This window comes from Amaranthus tricolor, chromosome 2 (genome assembly GCF_026212465.1).
Source record: "Amaranthus tricolor cultivar Red isolate AtriRed21 chromosome 2, ASM2621246v1, whole genome shotgun sequence".
In the NCBI taxonomy this organism is placed as follows: domain Eukaryota; kingdom Viridiplantae; phylum Streptophyta; class Magnoliopsida; order Caryophyllales; family Amaranthaceae; genus Amaranthus; species Amaranthus tricolor.
In genome coordinates, this window is record NC_080048.1 from 39,694,419 (window position 1) to 39,711,805 (window position 17,387).

Sequence of the window (17,387 nt, forward strand, 5' to 3'; positions counted from 1 at the left end):
TATATATATATATATATATATATATATATATATATATATATTGAGATATAAATGAAAACTTATAGAAATATTTACTAAGAAAGAGCTCGAAAATATGAAAAAATCCATTTTATTACAAAATAAACCTTCTTATTTTTCTAATTCATACCATCCACAACAAACTACATATTCATATACCTAAATATTCATTATTTAAGATATGTACCTTAAAAGGTAATAAAAACGACAATTTATATTTGCTTATTTTATTCTAAAAACAATATAAAAAGCTAAAAGAACAAATTATAAACTATACAATTGAATAACAATATTTTAAAACCTAATATTTATAACCATCAATCTAAACTAAAGATTAACAAAACCACAATTTTTTCTAATCTGACCTTGATCACCAATAAGTACACCAATTTGAATCATTTTTGTCATGGATTGAGCAAAATCTTGATGAAATGTGGACCCCATAGTCTTAACTTGCAACTCAAGGTAACTCTTAGTTTCGGGATCATTTAAAAGAGCAGCATCAGATTGAAATAGTCCTCTATTTTGAGTTACCATGGTATAATACTTTTCATCAAACACTTTTGGTGTAATTCTATCCATAAAAACAAAAGGCTTCAACTCATTGGGGTCGGGTTTACACCTAGTCTTTAACCAATTGGCGTAACGAGGGGACAATGCAGGGTCAGTGTCCCCTTGTCCGGTGAAATTGTACAATCGCCTCAAGATAATGAAGCAGTGACCAAGACCGATGGTGTGCGAACCTATCAAATAACATAATGTAAGATTCATTTAGGACAGAGTAAAAATATACAATTTTTTTTAATATGTTTAATGCACCCTTCATTTCTTTTGAAGTGTTATATTTGCCTATGCATGCTATACAATTCACTAATATAATTCTTAATACCTTTGATTGTACATGATTAAAAGTTATGAAGAATATATATTAATTATGAAACTTTGATTGATACGAATAAAACCAATTAAAATTTCACTTAACTATTTTTTGATTTATAAATTATGAATAAATTAAATATAAAAGTGATATATAAATAATGAATAAAACCAAATCTAAAAGTAATCGAACACTTTCCACATCCTCAGAACCTTACACTTGTTCTCTTTTTTACTCGCAACATTTGCATAATAGTTGGTGCATGTATATTAAAATGAAAATTACCGTGAAAATACAAACTTTTGCTAATTTTCTAATAACCATATGAATAATATCAACTTTTATTTTACCATTGATTTACATTTATTTTTTGTCAAATAACCTATTATAAACAAATGTTAATATTATTCTAGGCAAACACCCTAAAGTAGAGTTATTCATAATTAATCAAAAATTAGTATTATTATAGCAAAATAAGTAAAATTTGTATTATTTACAATTATTTATTCAACTAAATAATGAATTTTATAAGGTTTTTACCTGATAAGACTACCAAATCCTTAGTAGTAAGACCCAAAGCTTCAAAATTTTGTTTAAGGGTAGTAATATCTGCAAATGGTGATGGTATAAAAGCATTTGCTTCTGAAGCCAATGAGATTTTACCATCTTTTCTACCTGTAGGAACTTCCCAGTAGGGTCCACCTATCTGTAAAAAAAAATCCAGCTTGTAAATTTTCATTTTACTTAATCAAAATATTACCAAAAGTTCTCAAATAAGACGTTTTTATGGTGAGACTATTATTATTGGGTTGATCCATGTATATTTAGTTTTTTAAAGTGATTGTTTATAATTTTAATTAGAGAAATTAGCTAATTATATAGGTTCATCTCATAGTGTGACGATCTCATACAAGACGAGCTAATAAAATAAAGTAATTTTTGTTGGCGATCATCTATTATGTTGATTTATTGTAGATCATTTAGTTGATCACATTTTATTAAGATTAAGTATTTGACATAGTTGTGTAGACGTCATAAAAACAAAGGTTAATTATTCCATAATTATTTATTATGAGAATAAAATAATATATTTATAGAATAAATTTATATTGCTTAAGTTAAAATTTGAAATTACGGTTATTTACCGTGGTGACGGCGTCACGAGAAGCTAATGCTAGAATATCAGCACATGAAACAACATTTGGACAATATTCTTCTAGTGCCGACTTGATTTCATCAATGATTTCAAATCCCCGAAGTGTTGTGTTGGGAATGGCAGTCTTCTCCGTTTGATTGTTAGAAGCCGTAGGATTCAATAATACAGAACCATCGCAACCCTATATATTCAAAAAATAATTATAATAATATTAAAATCTTAAATAATTCAAGAACAATAAAAGGAACAAAAACACCAACTACCATACACCTCCATAGATGCATTATTTTGACCAATTCAAAAGACATTAGTACAACTGGTCTATACCTACTTCAACTCTATCATGACGTAGGAAAAAAATATATTGATTGGTGTTATTTGACTGTCATCAAGCTAATTAGCAATTGTTTGACTTTGGAAAACGTCTAAAATAAAAAAATATTATGAAATATTTATTTAATTAATGTGATAGAAGATAATATGTACAAATAAAAATTGAAAAATTACATATTTTTGTTTGAACTCAAACACTACTTATTAACAAAAGACTCTGTTTAACGATTTTTGTTCGTATTGACATGTGAAAGTCACATGCTATAGAATCACTATAAATAATAAAGGGAGAGAAAAATTAATTCTTTATGTAGATCAGTAGAAAATGAAAATTAAACCCATAACAAAAAAAACTCTAGCCATTAGGATAAGACATAATTGACTTTCAAAAATATATTTAAACGTCTCAAAACAATTGACTTTTGAATTATATTCAAACATTTTCATTTTTGTTTTTAATTAAAAAAAAAAAAAAAAAAAAACTCTTTTGCAATTCATCAACTTCATCAAATTTTCTCTAGTCTATGTCCGAAGTTAAAAGAATTAATTTTATTTTTGATTTTAATGAACCAGATGTTGCAAATTAGTTGATTGTAAACTCATAAACATGTTCAAGACATGATCGTTCAGTACTATCCAATAACATTAATACACTAACAACTATTAATTAGGCGCACTAATTGATTTTTACCATCAAAATAAATTAAAAACATTTCTTCAACTAATTTATTAGACTTTTTTAATATGGGATATCTAAGAAATTTCCTGCAGGCTATGAAAGAAAATAATTTCTTCTAGTTTAAGTAGTGAAATTAAATTCATGTGACAGAAAATAAAAGAGAAAACCTTCAATGATTAGACTAACCTAATATTCTCAGTAAGTTATTAGACTTATTATTACTTAGAGACTACGAAAACAGGATAAAACTCAAATTCTCGTGTTCTAAAAATTTGTTACTAATATAATGATAATAATTGATAGATAAAATAGTATCTTACTCTAACAAAGCAGTCATGGAAGATCATTCTAAGCAACCCGGGAGCAAAATTAGGGACATGCTTAACATATTGTTGAGTTATATTTTTAATAATTTTCTCAGCGTCTGGACACGAAAGCTTGTAATAATCCGGCATTAATCCTTGTGCATTTGCCATGGCTAAAAGAAGAAATATTGAAAATAGTTTATGAACTATCATAACTATATATTCCAAGTTCAAAAAATGTACGAGGAATATATATATGTTTGGTTATGGGCTTATGGTGATTAATGAAATTTTGTGTAGGACTTGAGTTTTATAGGCATAATGTTTGCATTTTATATGTGAAATTAGGGCATTTTTACGCATGAGAAAAAGTTTAGACCAAATATGCATTAGAAAATAGCAAAATTGATGGATGCGTTGACATGTAATATTATTTTATAAGTATATGGCCAATATGGGTATGCCCATAGGTAGTAGGTGAAAACAATGACTTTATTGCAACTAATCAATTATAATTGATTATCAATCATCATCTAACCCATGTCACATTAATAAAATATTCAAAAGTATTAATGCTAAGCTTTAGGTGCAAGATACCGTGTCAATAGCTATTAGTTGTATAAGTAGTTGTGTTTAGCTGTATAATTATAAATATTAAATGTTTACTTGTCTAAATAGATGTGTAAATAGCTATTATTTGATAAAAGTAACAATTACGTAGCTGTTAGAATATAATTTGTTTTGAAATATGTGGAGAATATTCTAAATCGCAACCGTTGAATTTGGTACAATATAAATTGTAAGTTCTTAAATCAATTACTTGCATCATTAAATGCAACTGCTATTTTACCAAATGTCTTTTTGTATAATAATGTATTTTAACTTTATTAAACCACTAACTTGTTAAATTGCTACATTGCATATTATAAAATAAGTAGTTTAAAATATTTTGAAATAATTTCTATTTCCCAAATACTTTTTCAATAAAATTTTCAAAATTATAACCAATCATCATTTAACCTATTTGTTGTCCCGACCTTAAAATATTTAAAATTATTACACCCTTTTAAAACAAGTTGTTTTAAATATTTAAAGTTATTATATAATAAAATGTTACGTAGGAAATTATGAATTAATCTGATAGTGAAAGACTTTATCTTTCACCTATGTGATATGGATTCGATTTTTATCACCTACATGTGATCCATTATCCTTCTTTCTAGCCTATAAGAGATTCTCCGTAGTATGAAATTAAAAGAGAAAATGAAATGCGTTGGATGAGGAGCATTGGGCAAGGTGGGGAGAGTAGAGAGCGTGGGCACATAAGGCTCCGATGTAACGGAGAAACAGATTTGAGTAATTAAGGATGGATGACTGGGCACACATCATCACTCCAGGGAAGGAGATGCAAATTTCCAACTGAGACACACAAGTTGCAGGGTTGTTCTTGAGGGTAATTTTGAAGTGCATCCACCTAAGGCCTAAGTTATAAAGGGGTCCAAATTAAGTTAATCCTTATAATTAAAAACATAAATTGTTATGAGAGACGGTCTTTCCAAAAGACGCATTAGATATATGGGCTAAATAGCCCAATTAATACAAATTAAAGAGAAAATTAGAGTGTGGGCTTTTTGTATTGAGATTGTCTCTTTGAGAGACGGTCTCTCACAAGAGTAGCTGAATTAAAAGTTAGTATTTGCATAAGTAGCTTCTAACATGGATCGAACTTGTAACATTTTTCTCAATTAAGCGCATGATTACTAGACTACATAGTTAAAAAATTAACCAAAACTATACTTATATAAGAGCACTCAAAGTCTTTTTAGTTTAGAATTTGTAAAGGAAAAGGATGATAATACTTCAGGTCGATGTTCAACAAAACGCGTAAAAAGTTAATAAGTTGGATTCCTACTCGAACGAAGGATTCTTGTGGTTTTGATTAATGATGAGAGTTCGATTTAGAAAATAATGAATACTTGAATATACAGTATATAAGATGCAGCCAGATATCGGTAGCGATACCTTAGACAACTTGGCAAACCCAAAGAAACATTAACACCACAAACGAGTCTCTGATGACAGCTTTTTACAAGGAAAGTAACACAAATCGCTTAAATGAGGAACTATATGAGGTTATCTTCGTCTAGCTCGGCTCCCTCTTCCTCAGCGGCTTCAGCCCTACCCACATTAAGTTCACCAGTCGGCAGTTTCCTAGCAAGCCTGATTATAACGTGGTCCAGATTCGAAATGGTACTAGATTGTGCCACACGTTTGATTTCTTCAATATCCCCTTCTTGGTATGCAGAAAGAAGTTTACTGGCAGCACGGAACTGATCACTACCGATGAAAGCATCAGTTTGTGAACAGTCGTTATAGCACTTTTCGGCTTGTCTGAAATCGTGCATGTAGAGGTAAACAATGATGGCACTAAGATAAGCCTTACACTGGCTGTTTTTGGCATTGCACTTATCGGCTGCTAAGCCCCACCTAAGTAAGACAGTCGCAGCATCTTCATATTTTTCAAGTTTTATATGAATACTAGCAGCAGCGCGATACAAATCAAACGCCATCTGCTCCTTTCCATCCTCTTCTAGTATATCACAAGCATCTGTATATAAACGCACAGCTTCCTCAGGTAAGGACTCTTCTAAAGCACGAGCGCCTTTTCCAAGAGCATCTGATGCAGGCTGTGATCTTCCACACTCGATGTACAACTCGGAAGCCCTTCTATAGAAATCAGCAACCTCATTCCAGCTTCCTGCTTCCTTTGCCATTGCAGCAGCAGATTCCATATGTTTAGCTGCATCCCAAGGCGAGGAAAGCATCTCTTGTCCCTTGGATGCCTTTTCAAACGCTAACTTTGCTTTCTCATAGTTTTTAGCAAGTCTGAATCCGATAGCAGCTTGTTCATATAAAACTGCTGCATTCCTCCAATCAGCATTCCATCTAGTAAAACTTAGCTTAGTCATCTTGTCCGCTTTGGCCATCAGCTTTTCAGGATCTGAACCGGCCATGGGTCAGTGCTTTCAGTCCACAATAAAAAATTTGCTGGACACCACTACTGAAAGGTGCTAAGTATACCAACGTAATTCGCCAGGGAATAGACAGCTGCATTCAAAACAACACCAGCTTCCATTAACATGCATGCTACAAACTAAATGTAAGCCTAAGGTCCTGCCTGAATCACACTTAAAAAGGTTGGGAGTAAATAACAGAGGAGAAATATTAAGTCATACTATAAGGGAAAAATGATTTAAGGGATATTAAAAGTACTGGTTTGGTATTTGCAGGGTGTTAAGTACTTTAAGAAAAGGCTGTCAGTTTTCGTTCGCTGAGAATACTCCTATTTCAAAGCATTCCACGCCACCATCAACAGCAAGCCACAGGCCACATCAATTTCCCTCTCCAAGTTCCATCATTGTTCGAGTACCCCTAGTATGCACCCCCTGAAGGCCTCAACTATGACCCGGCAGCCATAGCCAACCAGAAAAATGAGGGAACGTGCATCCGATATTTTTTTGCAATCGAATTAACCAAAAGTGTCAGTAGGCACAATAGAAACTCCTCATAATCTTTCACTTTACATGATTATTAGCTTTTTATAATTATTGACAACTTTCTAATCATACTCTCAACTAATCAACTGATTCCATTGTGTTTTCAATCTATGTTGTTTATTCCACAATAAAGAAAAACTGAACATTGACATCATAACGGTTCACATGTCATTTGATTTAGTAGAGATCAAGTCCATGCCATGTGGGGGTTCAACAAGCTAAAATATTGATTCAAAAACTCAATCACTAGAAATCAATAATTTAAGTACAGAAAGTTTGACAGGTGAGTACAATCATATGAAATAATATGATAGTAAAAGTACAAACACAAAATTTATGATTAAGATTAAAACAACGATCGCATAGCAGTAATTCATTTCGATAATCTTCAAGATTTAAGCCATAAGTAACAAAGCTATTCTGGTAAGTCTATCTAGGTAATCAAAAAAATATATAGATTGAAGCCTAGCTGATCTACAAGCAAAAAGCAATATTATGACATGTTTACCAAGTGTCTACTAAAACTATTCAATACAATATGAATTGAAAGCAACTATCTAGGTAATCAATAAACTGAATACATTGCAGCTGATCTACAATCAAAAAGCAATAGCATGACATGTTTACCAAGTGTCAACTAAAACTATTCAATACAAAATAAATTGAAAGAAATCAGTCGTTTGTGGAGTGAATAAGACTTCAAATATATGATTACAACAGCAAGTAAATCAAGATAACACACAAAAAACATCCAAAAAAAGCAAATAGATAAGTAGCTAATTTTTTATTCTAGGATGTGGAAGGTTTATGAATTGAAATATTAGAATTGAAGATGGGAACAACATTTCGGCAGAAAGCAAAAGATTCAAAGAAAATTAGGGTTAAATTCGTAATGTTATATTCTTTTTCAACCAACTATTATCCTCTTTCCATTTTCTTACCAAACAAAGATATGAGATATCATTTTAAGTCTCGTCTAAAGTTTCATCTCAAATCTCATTTCAAGTCTCGCCTATGAGTCTCACATTCTCATCCCCTCCAAAGAAACAACACCTATTTGTGCGAAGTTTGGGAATAAGGCTTAAGCATCGTCATTGGACACAAAAATTGAAATAAACCATGAATATGTTCGGGGAGCTTTTCACTTGTAGGTCATTATATCAATGAAAATGAGCTATCCTTGCTTCGAGTAAACATAATAATAGTCTTGAGCACTACGTGTTGCTTCTAAACGTGAAATAAACCATGATTTCTTCAATTAGATCAAATAAGATATTCTAAAGCAATCATGGTCTAGCAGAACATCTTGCAAACCTTAGAGAAAACCAGCGCATCCTTAACTAGCTGCAGCTAACAACTACATCTCATATGACCTCAATTTGTCCTTCCATATCATCGCACTAACGGAAATACGGGTGATTGAAGCCTGATCATCCGGATTGACAATCCTAAAACCATCCTTAGTCACAGAATGAGGTATTTACTATAGCATCAGTTGCGATCTTCACCTGTCTTTATCCCTAGATATAAACATTTAACGTGCCTAGAATACTTAGATCATCAGTACTAAATCTATCTGCCATTTCCATTAATTTTTTGCTTAAAAACTAATCCAATATCAATTATATGACAAATCAATTACAATCAAAGCTGCTAGATCAATTCACATTATTAACAAGTAGAAAACTAACGACAAAATAGCCAATAATTGCAAATACTAGCATCATCAAACGTGCTTAATTCTGGATACGAAGCAAGAATATCAGTAAATTTGAGGAGAAAAATCAATTAATTACCGAATGCAAAATAAATTAGCACAAACGAAATCGAGATCAGATTGCCCTAAGATTACGATATTATGAAGGAAAGCTAGAGAGATGAGCTGAGGAGGACAAACCAGTAGAAATGGAGAATCGGCGCCAGTAGCGTACGGCGAGAGCTTCTAGCAATGGTGGATTGGTGGTAACTGGGGATCGAGGAAGAAAGAATCCTAAAAGGAGAATACTTCTTAAATATAGCTACAGTATGGCTGATTACCACCACTTCTCGCTAGTAACCACCAGCCTACATCGCACACCTATTATATTAGGCTAAAATTAACACAAATGATACGGTGTCACGATTATTTTTATAGGTTAATTCACTGTACATTCTACATTTATATTTAGTGATTAGTTATAATTTTAAAATGATTATTTACATTTTAAGAGTGATTAATTTGAAAATTAAACTAATTATAAGAGCTTCGTCTCATACAAGACTTGAATTAAAATTAAAATATTGAGATTTGACATATTCACTTTCAATATGTAAAATGTTTTTAAGGTAAGAGTTAAGGTTCAATTATTGCATACTCCTTTCACAGTATTTATTTTCTTTTAACATACATTTTAATAAAAAAATAATAATATAAGATTCAATCATTCTGTTTGAAAAGATCGAAAAAAGTGAGTAAAATTTAATTACAATCCGATATGACTTTTTGACTTAATTTACGAATTTTATGTTGTTATTTTTAAGTTTTAAGTCAACATTCGCCACCCACTATATTTTGGTCAAGGTATTTTTGACTTGCTTGTATTGTAGCTACAAGAGATGTATATCCATTGATTATTACAAAAAAATTCAAAAACATTGATTTTAAAGAAATATTTAATAAAAAATATTTATAACTACCAAAAATGACTTAGAAAATAGACACAACATAAAAATGTCTCGACCCTAAAATAACTACCAAAAATAATACAAAGTCGCAAGATTTTGGTGTGAACAACCCAATTGGGACACAAACAGGAAGACACATTATATATTAGCTCAAAGGTCCGATCTGCAAGAGTATTCATGAAAATAGTCCATTCTGGTCCAAACTGAAATGACTAGATATGGAGCAAATCATTCTAGCCGAAATCGATCCGTTTGATTCAATTTGATTTACTATTGGTCCAATCTAGTCCAATTTTGCACTCCGACCTACAAGCAATTGTCCAAAGATAATATTGTCCAATGCAAAGATGGGAAAGAAAGTCAACATTAATGCAATAATACTATTTTTAGAAGCCAATACAAATATGTGTATTTGTATCATTATAACAATATTGTCAGTCTTAATATCAAAATATTAGGGTGTATCTGTATCTCTAACACAAATCTACCACTATTCAAAGCAACCAACGGTTTCACCACATATGCGTCGCCAAATCATTCTTTGCTTAATTGGTTTTCTCAACCCTACAAAGAAAAGACCTAAACTAGATTTAAGATCAAACCTTGTACTTGTAGTACAATGATATAGGCAAGGGATCGGATTTCCCTAGTATTAGTCTACTTTCGTGTACGGTCTCTGCCTCTGCCTCCAATAGCTAGAAAGAAGCAATACAAAAGATGCCAGCATGCCAGTTGCATAGCCGATCAGCGCTCCGTATGTCACACATATGGGCCATTCCTGCAAAATTTCACACAGCATAAAAATGTGTTCTTAATCAATTTGACTAAATTCATAAAACAACATAAAAATCTAAGTTTATAGGTAGATTCTCATCCTTAGCATACCGTAGAAGTTTATGGTACATCTTGGAATAAGATATCATGCATCAACTCTTACCCAAGATCTATATTTTTATTGACTTTAACTATCAATACGGGATTTTTATTGATAATAATTGAAATTTACTTATCAATTACAAATTTTTCCCGAAATTCCTTTGTTCATTTTTATTTGCACCATTACACCTTTTACGCAATCCATTCCGTTATTTTGATCATTTAAATCGTAAGTGATAAACAATTGTAAATTATAAAAAAGTGATAGTATGAGAACATGCGATTAGACGAATCAAACAAGATACCGCTTGACTGTTTTTTTCTTATACATAGCCGTAATTTATAAAATAAGAGTGGGTGATGAACAATAGCAAATGTGCAAATGGTGCAAATGGTGCAAGTAAAAAAGAATGGAGGAATATCTTCCGCTCCAAGGGAAAAAAGTTACAGAACGCATAAATTACCTGCCATTGCCTCTCCCAATCAAGCGGCATTGGCCACGCCCCAAACCATGAACCAATAATAGAACCGTGCGCTGGAAGGCAAACCATAAAATCAACAGGTCCAGTTGGCCTGAAATTGTAACAAAACAAAAATTAGACCAAGCTTTGAAAAAAACAACATATCACATCACCACATGTTCTATCATGTAAGATCTAAAAAGAAGAAAACTGCAGAGCGTTTAGATGCCTGGGGGGGAATAAGACCAGCAAACTCCAATTATCGTGCATCAAGAAATCAATCACCTAGCATTGAATTGCTTTGAAACGCTTTTTGCGAGGCTTTTAAAAAAGGGTCCAGATCGTTAGATTTTGGATGATGCCTCATTGCATATGACTAGCCAAAACGTCATTTTTGTGCCAACTTGATTTAGAGAAGACTTGCAAGCAGCAATTGTGTTTCTCTGGATTTTCTTAAAATAATTCTAAAAATGATAGGTTTTCCTCGCAAATGAAGGAAGCGGGTTCGTGTTAGTATTTCCTCAACTCCGGTCTCCATGTGGATACTGGACGCCCACCCTTTCTAGTTTTGCCATTTACATCATAAACACTTCCACTATACTCGCTAGTGTTGCTTAGAAAGTTGGAACAGTTTCAACGGGTCAAGTGGGATATGGAAAGATATCTGTTGATCCAAACACTCGGGTGGTGTTGGCATTAGCCCGATAAACGTGCTGAAGAAGATGACGCTTTGTATAAGAACACCACCAGGCTCAAATATAGCACCAATTACTTAAAATGGTAGAGTAAGAATATACCCGATTCTCATTTCATCGGATTGTCGGGGTTCATTCCAGCCGGATTACAAATTTTCAAGTGCTTGAATTGAAAATTGGTTCAAGAGCATGGTGTCAAAACTCACTTGAGTTATCAACTATTGGCTGATGTGCAGTGGGCTTTCAAACCCTTGAAAAAAATTCTCCAGCTTATGATAGGTCAAAAGACTCAAGACAGACAATAAGTTCCATAATAGGCATAAATCCAGGTCTTACAAAGCAGCAAGGGAAAATTTAATAAAAGCAGTTAAAAAATTATAGACATATTTTAAATAAGTATCAGAAACTTGCCGAGTCTTTGCATAAATTCGTTGCCAATCTGCCCAAGATGCACCAAAGATAGCAGCAGCTGGTGAGAACTGCAAGCGTATGTTGTATCACATTAGAAAATTTTCAACCTTCAAGTCCAATACTAAGGTAACACCAATTACCCAATGTGATACATGAATGCTCCTCCACGATAACACGAAATAGACTGAAACTTTGAGGAGCTTGCACCACTATATGAGGTAAAGATGATAGAATTAACTTAACTGTAAATAATGACATCAGCAGGGACCAATTAATTGTGCTAAGCACATACCTGCAACAAAAATAGATTGCATTAGCCAAGAAAGCCCAACATTTTCACATCCAAAAGGTTGAAATTTTATGACCCTTAAATCACGTTATAAAATCTGCTTTCTTTTATACTTTGGAGGTATATGTCAGCAATTATTTTGGGCCTCGCTGCAATCTACAGTCATTCATTTGCAGAATTCAAAATAGAAAATCAGCTAGTCTCTTGAGAGACCGTCTCTTTAAGAGACGCATCTCAAGCCCAGCCCATTAAAGATTAATGCCTACTTACCATATTCTTAATGCCTACTTACATTATTCTTAATGCTTACTTACCGTATCCTTAATGCCTACTTAAATTATCCTTAATGCTTACTTACCGTATCCTTAATGCCTACTTTCAATATCTTAAATGTCTACTTAGATATTTCTTAATGCCTACTTATAATATTTTTAAAAATATATAATGGGCCGGCCCAATTAGAGATGTGTCTCTCACAAGAATTTGTGATAGAAAATTGAGAGCTAATTTCATACTTTGAGCCGACTGGAGCACCCAAGCTAATAGCTCCCAAAGCAAAAACCAAGGCGCCTGCAGCAAAAAGGATATATTACTATCTTAACTTTACCTGCTACAAAAGGAAACGATAAGAGAAAGAACACAAAACATACAACAGGAACACACATGATATTAGAACTTTAGTTTTAATGAGTAAGGTCTAGGGTGTCTCTTTAAAACATCAAGATTTATCCAAACTATTAGCAAGAAAAGCACAATGAAAACAAGGATTTTCATACAGACAAAAATGCGAGCCTTAGTAAGAAAATGGAACTCTCCCACTGAGTACATCATAAAGCCTTGAGCATCACTATACTCATTATCAATCCCCTATGGGATGGGTCATATAGCATCACCTACACAGAAAAAAAAATCCATGGCTCCATGACAAGAGGACATAGATGTGAAAATGAACAGCAATTTTTCACAAGAGAAACCAGAACTTGACATGGGTGATAATATTTCATATCGATTAGTAACAGTGGACAATGATTGCTGCTTTGGTCACTTGTGAGTCTTTGCAAACATACCAGTAAGTTTTAATTAATGGAAAAACATTCAGATTAGGGCTTTGCAAATCTAAAAAGCCAAAAGAACTCGTTAACAAAGGAGTGACTCTAGCACCATAGCACTAGAAAGATGGACTTTTCTCGTCAAATTCAATTAATATAAGTATTACATTTGAAGGATCATCAATGCCCGATCTTTGTAAAGCTTTTAGACCAAGTCTAATTCAATTTGCTCAAAATAGGACACACTCAAAAATAGACACCCTAGTTATAACTTTGGTATTATTTGCGAGTCTTGTTCGAAAACCTCTAATCGCCAACAGTCACTTGATTTACCTACAGACAACGGCTCGTTTCTATTGCATGGCATGAAAATTTTGGAACCTATAAATATATTTTATAAAATATTCCAATCCTGTATGGTTTGTGTTTAGGTTTACAAACTCCTGTTTTCAGTGATTCACTCAGTCCTGTTACCATATTGTAGAATAACAAATGTTTAGAGCAAAGGCATTTAATAAAAAGCATCACATAAAGTACTCTTAGCTTTAAGATGGACACAAACCTTATGACAAAAGGAATTTTGTAAGTGGCTATGGACAAGATCAAGACTCAAGGAACCATAATGGTCACTTAGTTCAACATCATGACGACCAAAGACCAGGTGGTTGAAATATAAGTTGAATTCTTACTACTTAACGAGAACTCTCTCACATTGTTTTGTTATGTTTTCATGATGCTATGCAAACACAATACTCATAAACTCCACCCCAAAAATGTAACAAATTACAATGACCCTTTATATAGGGTAATGTGACAAACACAAACCTTTAAAATAATGGATCCCTAACATATCCTCAACTAAAACTCAAACAAGGCTCCAAAACAAATAAAACTCTAATAAAGAAAAAAATTGTTGTCCTTGAACCAAACATAAAATTTAAATTCCCTTCCATAATCATTTAACTTTCATAACCCATTATGCATTCCACGTAAGTAAACTACATGAGCCCTAACTAGATATAACATATCCCAAAGTCACTTCACTAAGAATAAGGTTCAATATGCTATGTGTTCTTCAATTAATGATCTTTAGGTTAAGCCTTAAGTATGTGATTTGTTTCCATTTGTAACCACAACGTCTCCAATGCTTCTCATATTTTTTTTACACTTCAAGGTCTTAATCAAGTGAATTACTTGGAAAAAAAACTGAACTCAAGTCAAAAGTTGACACATGTTGGCTACACTAGAAGTTTTTGAATTTAAGCTAGAGTGAGATGTTTACAAGTCATTTCATAACAGACACACTAGTGAGACTCAAGAGATAATAGAATAGTTCACATCTGTATAAGCCACACCCTTGTGTTAGGGTCTAATCATGCTTTTTTTTAGCTATATGAGATCATATTTACTCAATTTGATGATACAAGGTAAGACTACGAATATCCAACCCCCCTTTAACCCGCAAAATTGTTGTCATTTTCCTTTCCTTCACCCTCACATTATAGGCTATAGCAATATAACAGTTATTTGGAAGTTTCAACAATAGTCACCCCAACTATAACAAGTATAATATACACAAAAGTATATTACAACATGAACTCGTCCTCAATGGAAAGATGACATGACTCTAATATGGTAATAACCAAGCTTCTTATGGTACACTCACAATCACTATTATGAACTGAATGAGTTTACAATTTGCTCGCCCCACCAATCACTTATCAAGTGACACACTACTATTGAGTATTGACTAGATGCACATCTTAGAATTTAAAACATTCTCTAACTTTGGTCGGCTTTCACTCAAACTTGAGGAGCCAACAAAACTTCATTTTCACCCAAGTGACTGAAGCCTCATAATAGTACTCATCATATGAACAAATTAAAGTTGTACAAGCAAAGAGTAAGCCTTCATAAATCTTCCCAACTTGGAGCTTCTAAATATATCAAAACCTTAGTCTTTTATATATATTTTCATGAAAGCCGCACACTCCGGCTGTGAGAAACTATCCATATTTCTCGATAATGATGTCACCTTGTCTTAGATGGCAAACCATTCTAAAAGTATCATGTCTTTCCAATAGTTTATTTTCATTAATATTTATAATTTGCGAGACTTAACCCGAAACAATTTAGCGAACAACAATAAAAGATTGGAGGGAGATGGACGAAAGTAAATTAAACCCAAAATAATGAGGTAACGTCTAATTTGTAATCTTCTATCCAGATAATGAACTAAAAATATTTCCCACTGCATAGTGCATAGTTTAATGTCCTTTTTTTAAAATTAACACGAGGACTTCCCACGGGGTCACCCATCCTAGTACAACTCTTGCTCAAGCACGCTTTTAATGTCCATTATATCGATGGGGCCAAAGTTTTATAGTTCTTTCATCTCAGATTATGATGGACTAAAGTGAAATGGCTCACTAAATCATATGCATTTTTTATTTAAGTAAAGATGCACATGACGTTTGCTATCAAGGTTCAATCGAAAATAACCTCTTTCTTAATTTTATCATTAACAAGGGTACATCCAATCATCACAAATCTTGCCATAGGTAGAAGCCACTTGATGGGATTAGGGTAATGTACCTTAATAGTGCATAGTTTAATGAGAGCAATTTCATAAATACATAATGAGGGGGTAAAACTCGCCTGAAAAAAGCCCAAGCAATCCCCGCCCTACAGCCTTCAAGTACTGATAAAACCACAAGAAGAAACAAACAATTCTGTTATTCGCAAAAATAACACCTAAAAAACCCTAATATAGAAATACTAATATGAATGACAGAGTCAAAGAAAAGGGCAACAATACCGAGCATTTCCCATGATCTTTCCTGAAAAAACTGGAAAGTAGGATTAAAATGGGACATTGAACAACCTAGATTAACCAACAAGAGAAATTTGAACCGTCAATAAAAGGCAGTAAAGCAAAATTAACAATCATGATTACAATATTAAAGGACAGAATTGATTACCCAAAGTATAAGCAAAGTAGAATGAGGAGAAGAAATGAGATTGACATAATAGAATCGATGCGCTAACCAAAAAGCTATTGGTATACCCAATCCACACAGCAAATGCCACAAAAAATACAATGCGCCAAGTGATGATGCATTCGAAATCGTGTTTCCTTCCATTGAAACTTGAAAAGTATGAATCTAGATGAATTTCTAGTTTGAATTGAATCCTGGATTTCAAAGATACTTTCAGTTATCTGAATTAGAGTTCATGATTGCCGGTGATTGGCGGAATGCAATTAGGGTTAGTGATTGCCGCCGGCAATGGCGTCAGTAGAGGTTTAACAGTTCATCAGTATATCCTAACGGTGGAACGGATATACATCTATAAATTATAAATTGGAGCGTTTTAATATTTCAAGGTTAATTTTCAGTTGTGTAATATAATACCATCACAGATGCTCTAGTAACTTTACCTCGATTTTCATTTCATTTCGTTGCGTAATTCACAATCTTTAGTCATTGATTGAGCATAAATAAGTTAAATAATTCAAGTAATGAATACATTTATATTAACACTAAGAGGCTGATCCGCAATTGAATGTTGTATGTTAACCTTTTTAGTTGACTTGTTTGATCAGTTGGAAATGCTTGCTGTTTTTATTGATTTTTAAGCTAGCTGAAAAAGTCAACTGTTTATGGAGATATTTGATAAATTTAAGTATTGGTCGTTGGTTGTTTATTAGAGAAAAAGTGGGTCAATAAGCCAAAAGCCAACCAAATAAGTTAATTGGAGTAGCTTTTTTATTTTAGTTTAAAAGTTAGCTTTTCAAGTGACTTAAAATCCATTTACTAAACATTTTTTTTGCTATTTGACCAACAAACAAGCCAAAAGCCAAAAACCAACTAAAAAGCTAAACAATAAGCCATTCACAAATTCTTGTGAGAGACGGTCTCTTTGAGAGACCAAATCCAATTGGGCCGGCCCATTGTATATTTTTTAATATATTGTAAATAAGTTTTAAGAATAATGTAAGTAGACATTTAAGATATT

The 17,387-nt window shown here is 32.7% G+C and overlaps 3 protein-coding genes across 4 annotated transcripts; all 3 read right to left on the reverse strand.

Moving 5' to 3' along the window:
- Positions 1–84: 84 nt before the first annotated feature.
- LOC130806005 (peroxidase 27-like) lies at positions 85–3,743 on the reverse strand. Its single transcript, XM_057670889.1, has 4 exons — positions 3,384–3,743; positions 2,041–2,232; positions 1,436–1,601; positions 85–761 (listed from the first exon to the last, which is right to left on the reverse strand). Exons 1-4 carry the CDS (start codon positions 3,579–3,581, stop codon positions 346–348), a joined length of 972 nt encoding a protein of 323 aa, XP_057526872.1. The 5' UTR covers positions 3,582–3,743; the 3' UTR covers positions 85–345.
- A 1,534-nt stretch (positions 3,744–5,277) lies between these two features.
- Positions 5,278–9,004, reverse strand: LOC130806007 (gamma-soluble NSF attachment protein). Of its 2 annotated transcripts, XM_057670891.1 has the most exons (3): positions 8,823–9,004; positions 6,671–6,827; positions 5,278–6,476 (listed from the first exon to the last, which is right to left on the reverse strand). In XM_057670891.1, the coding sequence occupies exon 3, from the start codon at positions 6,380–6,382 to the stop codon at positions 5,492–5,494; it is 891 nt and encodes a 296-aa protein (XP_057526874.1). In that variant the 5' UTR covers positions 6,383–6,476; positions 6,671–6,827; positions 8,823–9,004; the 3' UTR covers positions 5,278–5,491. The 2 variants fall into 2 exon arrangements, with proteins under 2 accessions (XP_057526874.1, XP_057526873.1); XM_057670890.1 differs by lacking the exon at positions 6,671–6,827.
- Positions 9,005–9,943: 939 nt separating this feature from the next.
- LOC130806008 (uncharacterized) lies at positions 9,944–16,845 on the reverse strand. Its single transcript, XM_057670892.1, has 8 exons — positions 16,352–16,845; positions 16,189–16,254; positions 16,029–16,071; positions 12,837–12,891; positions 12,276–12,324; positions 12,033–12,100; positions 10,930–11,038; positions 9,944–10,367 (listed from the first exon to the last, which is right to left on the reverse strand). Exons 1-8 carry the CDS (start codon positions 16,511–16,513, stop codon positions 10,242–10,244), a joined length of 678 nt encoding a protein of 225 aa, XP_057526875.1. The 5' UTR covers positions 16,514–16,845; the 3' UTR covers positions 9,944–10,241.
- Positions 16,846–17,387: the final 542 nt, after the last annotated feature.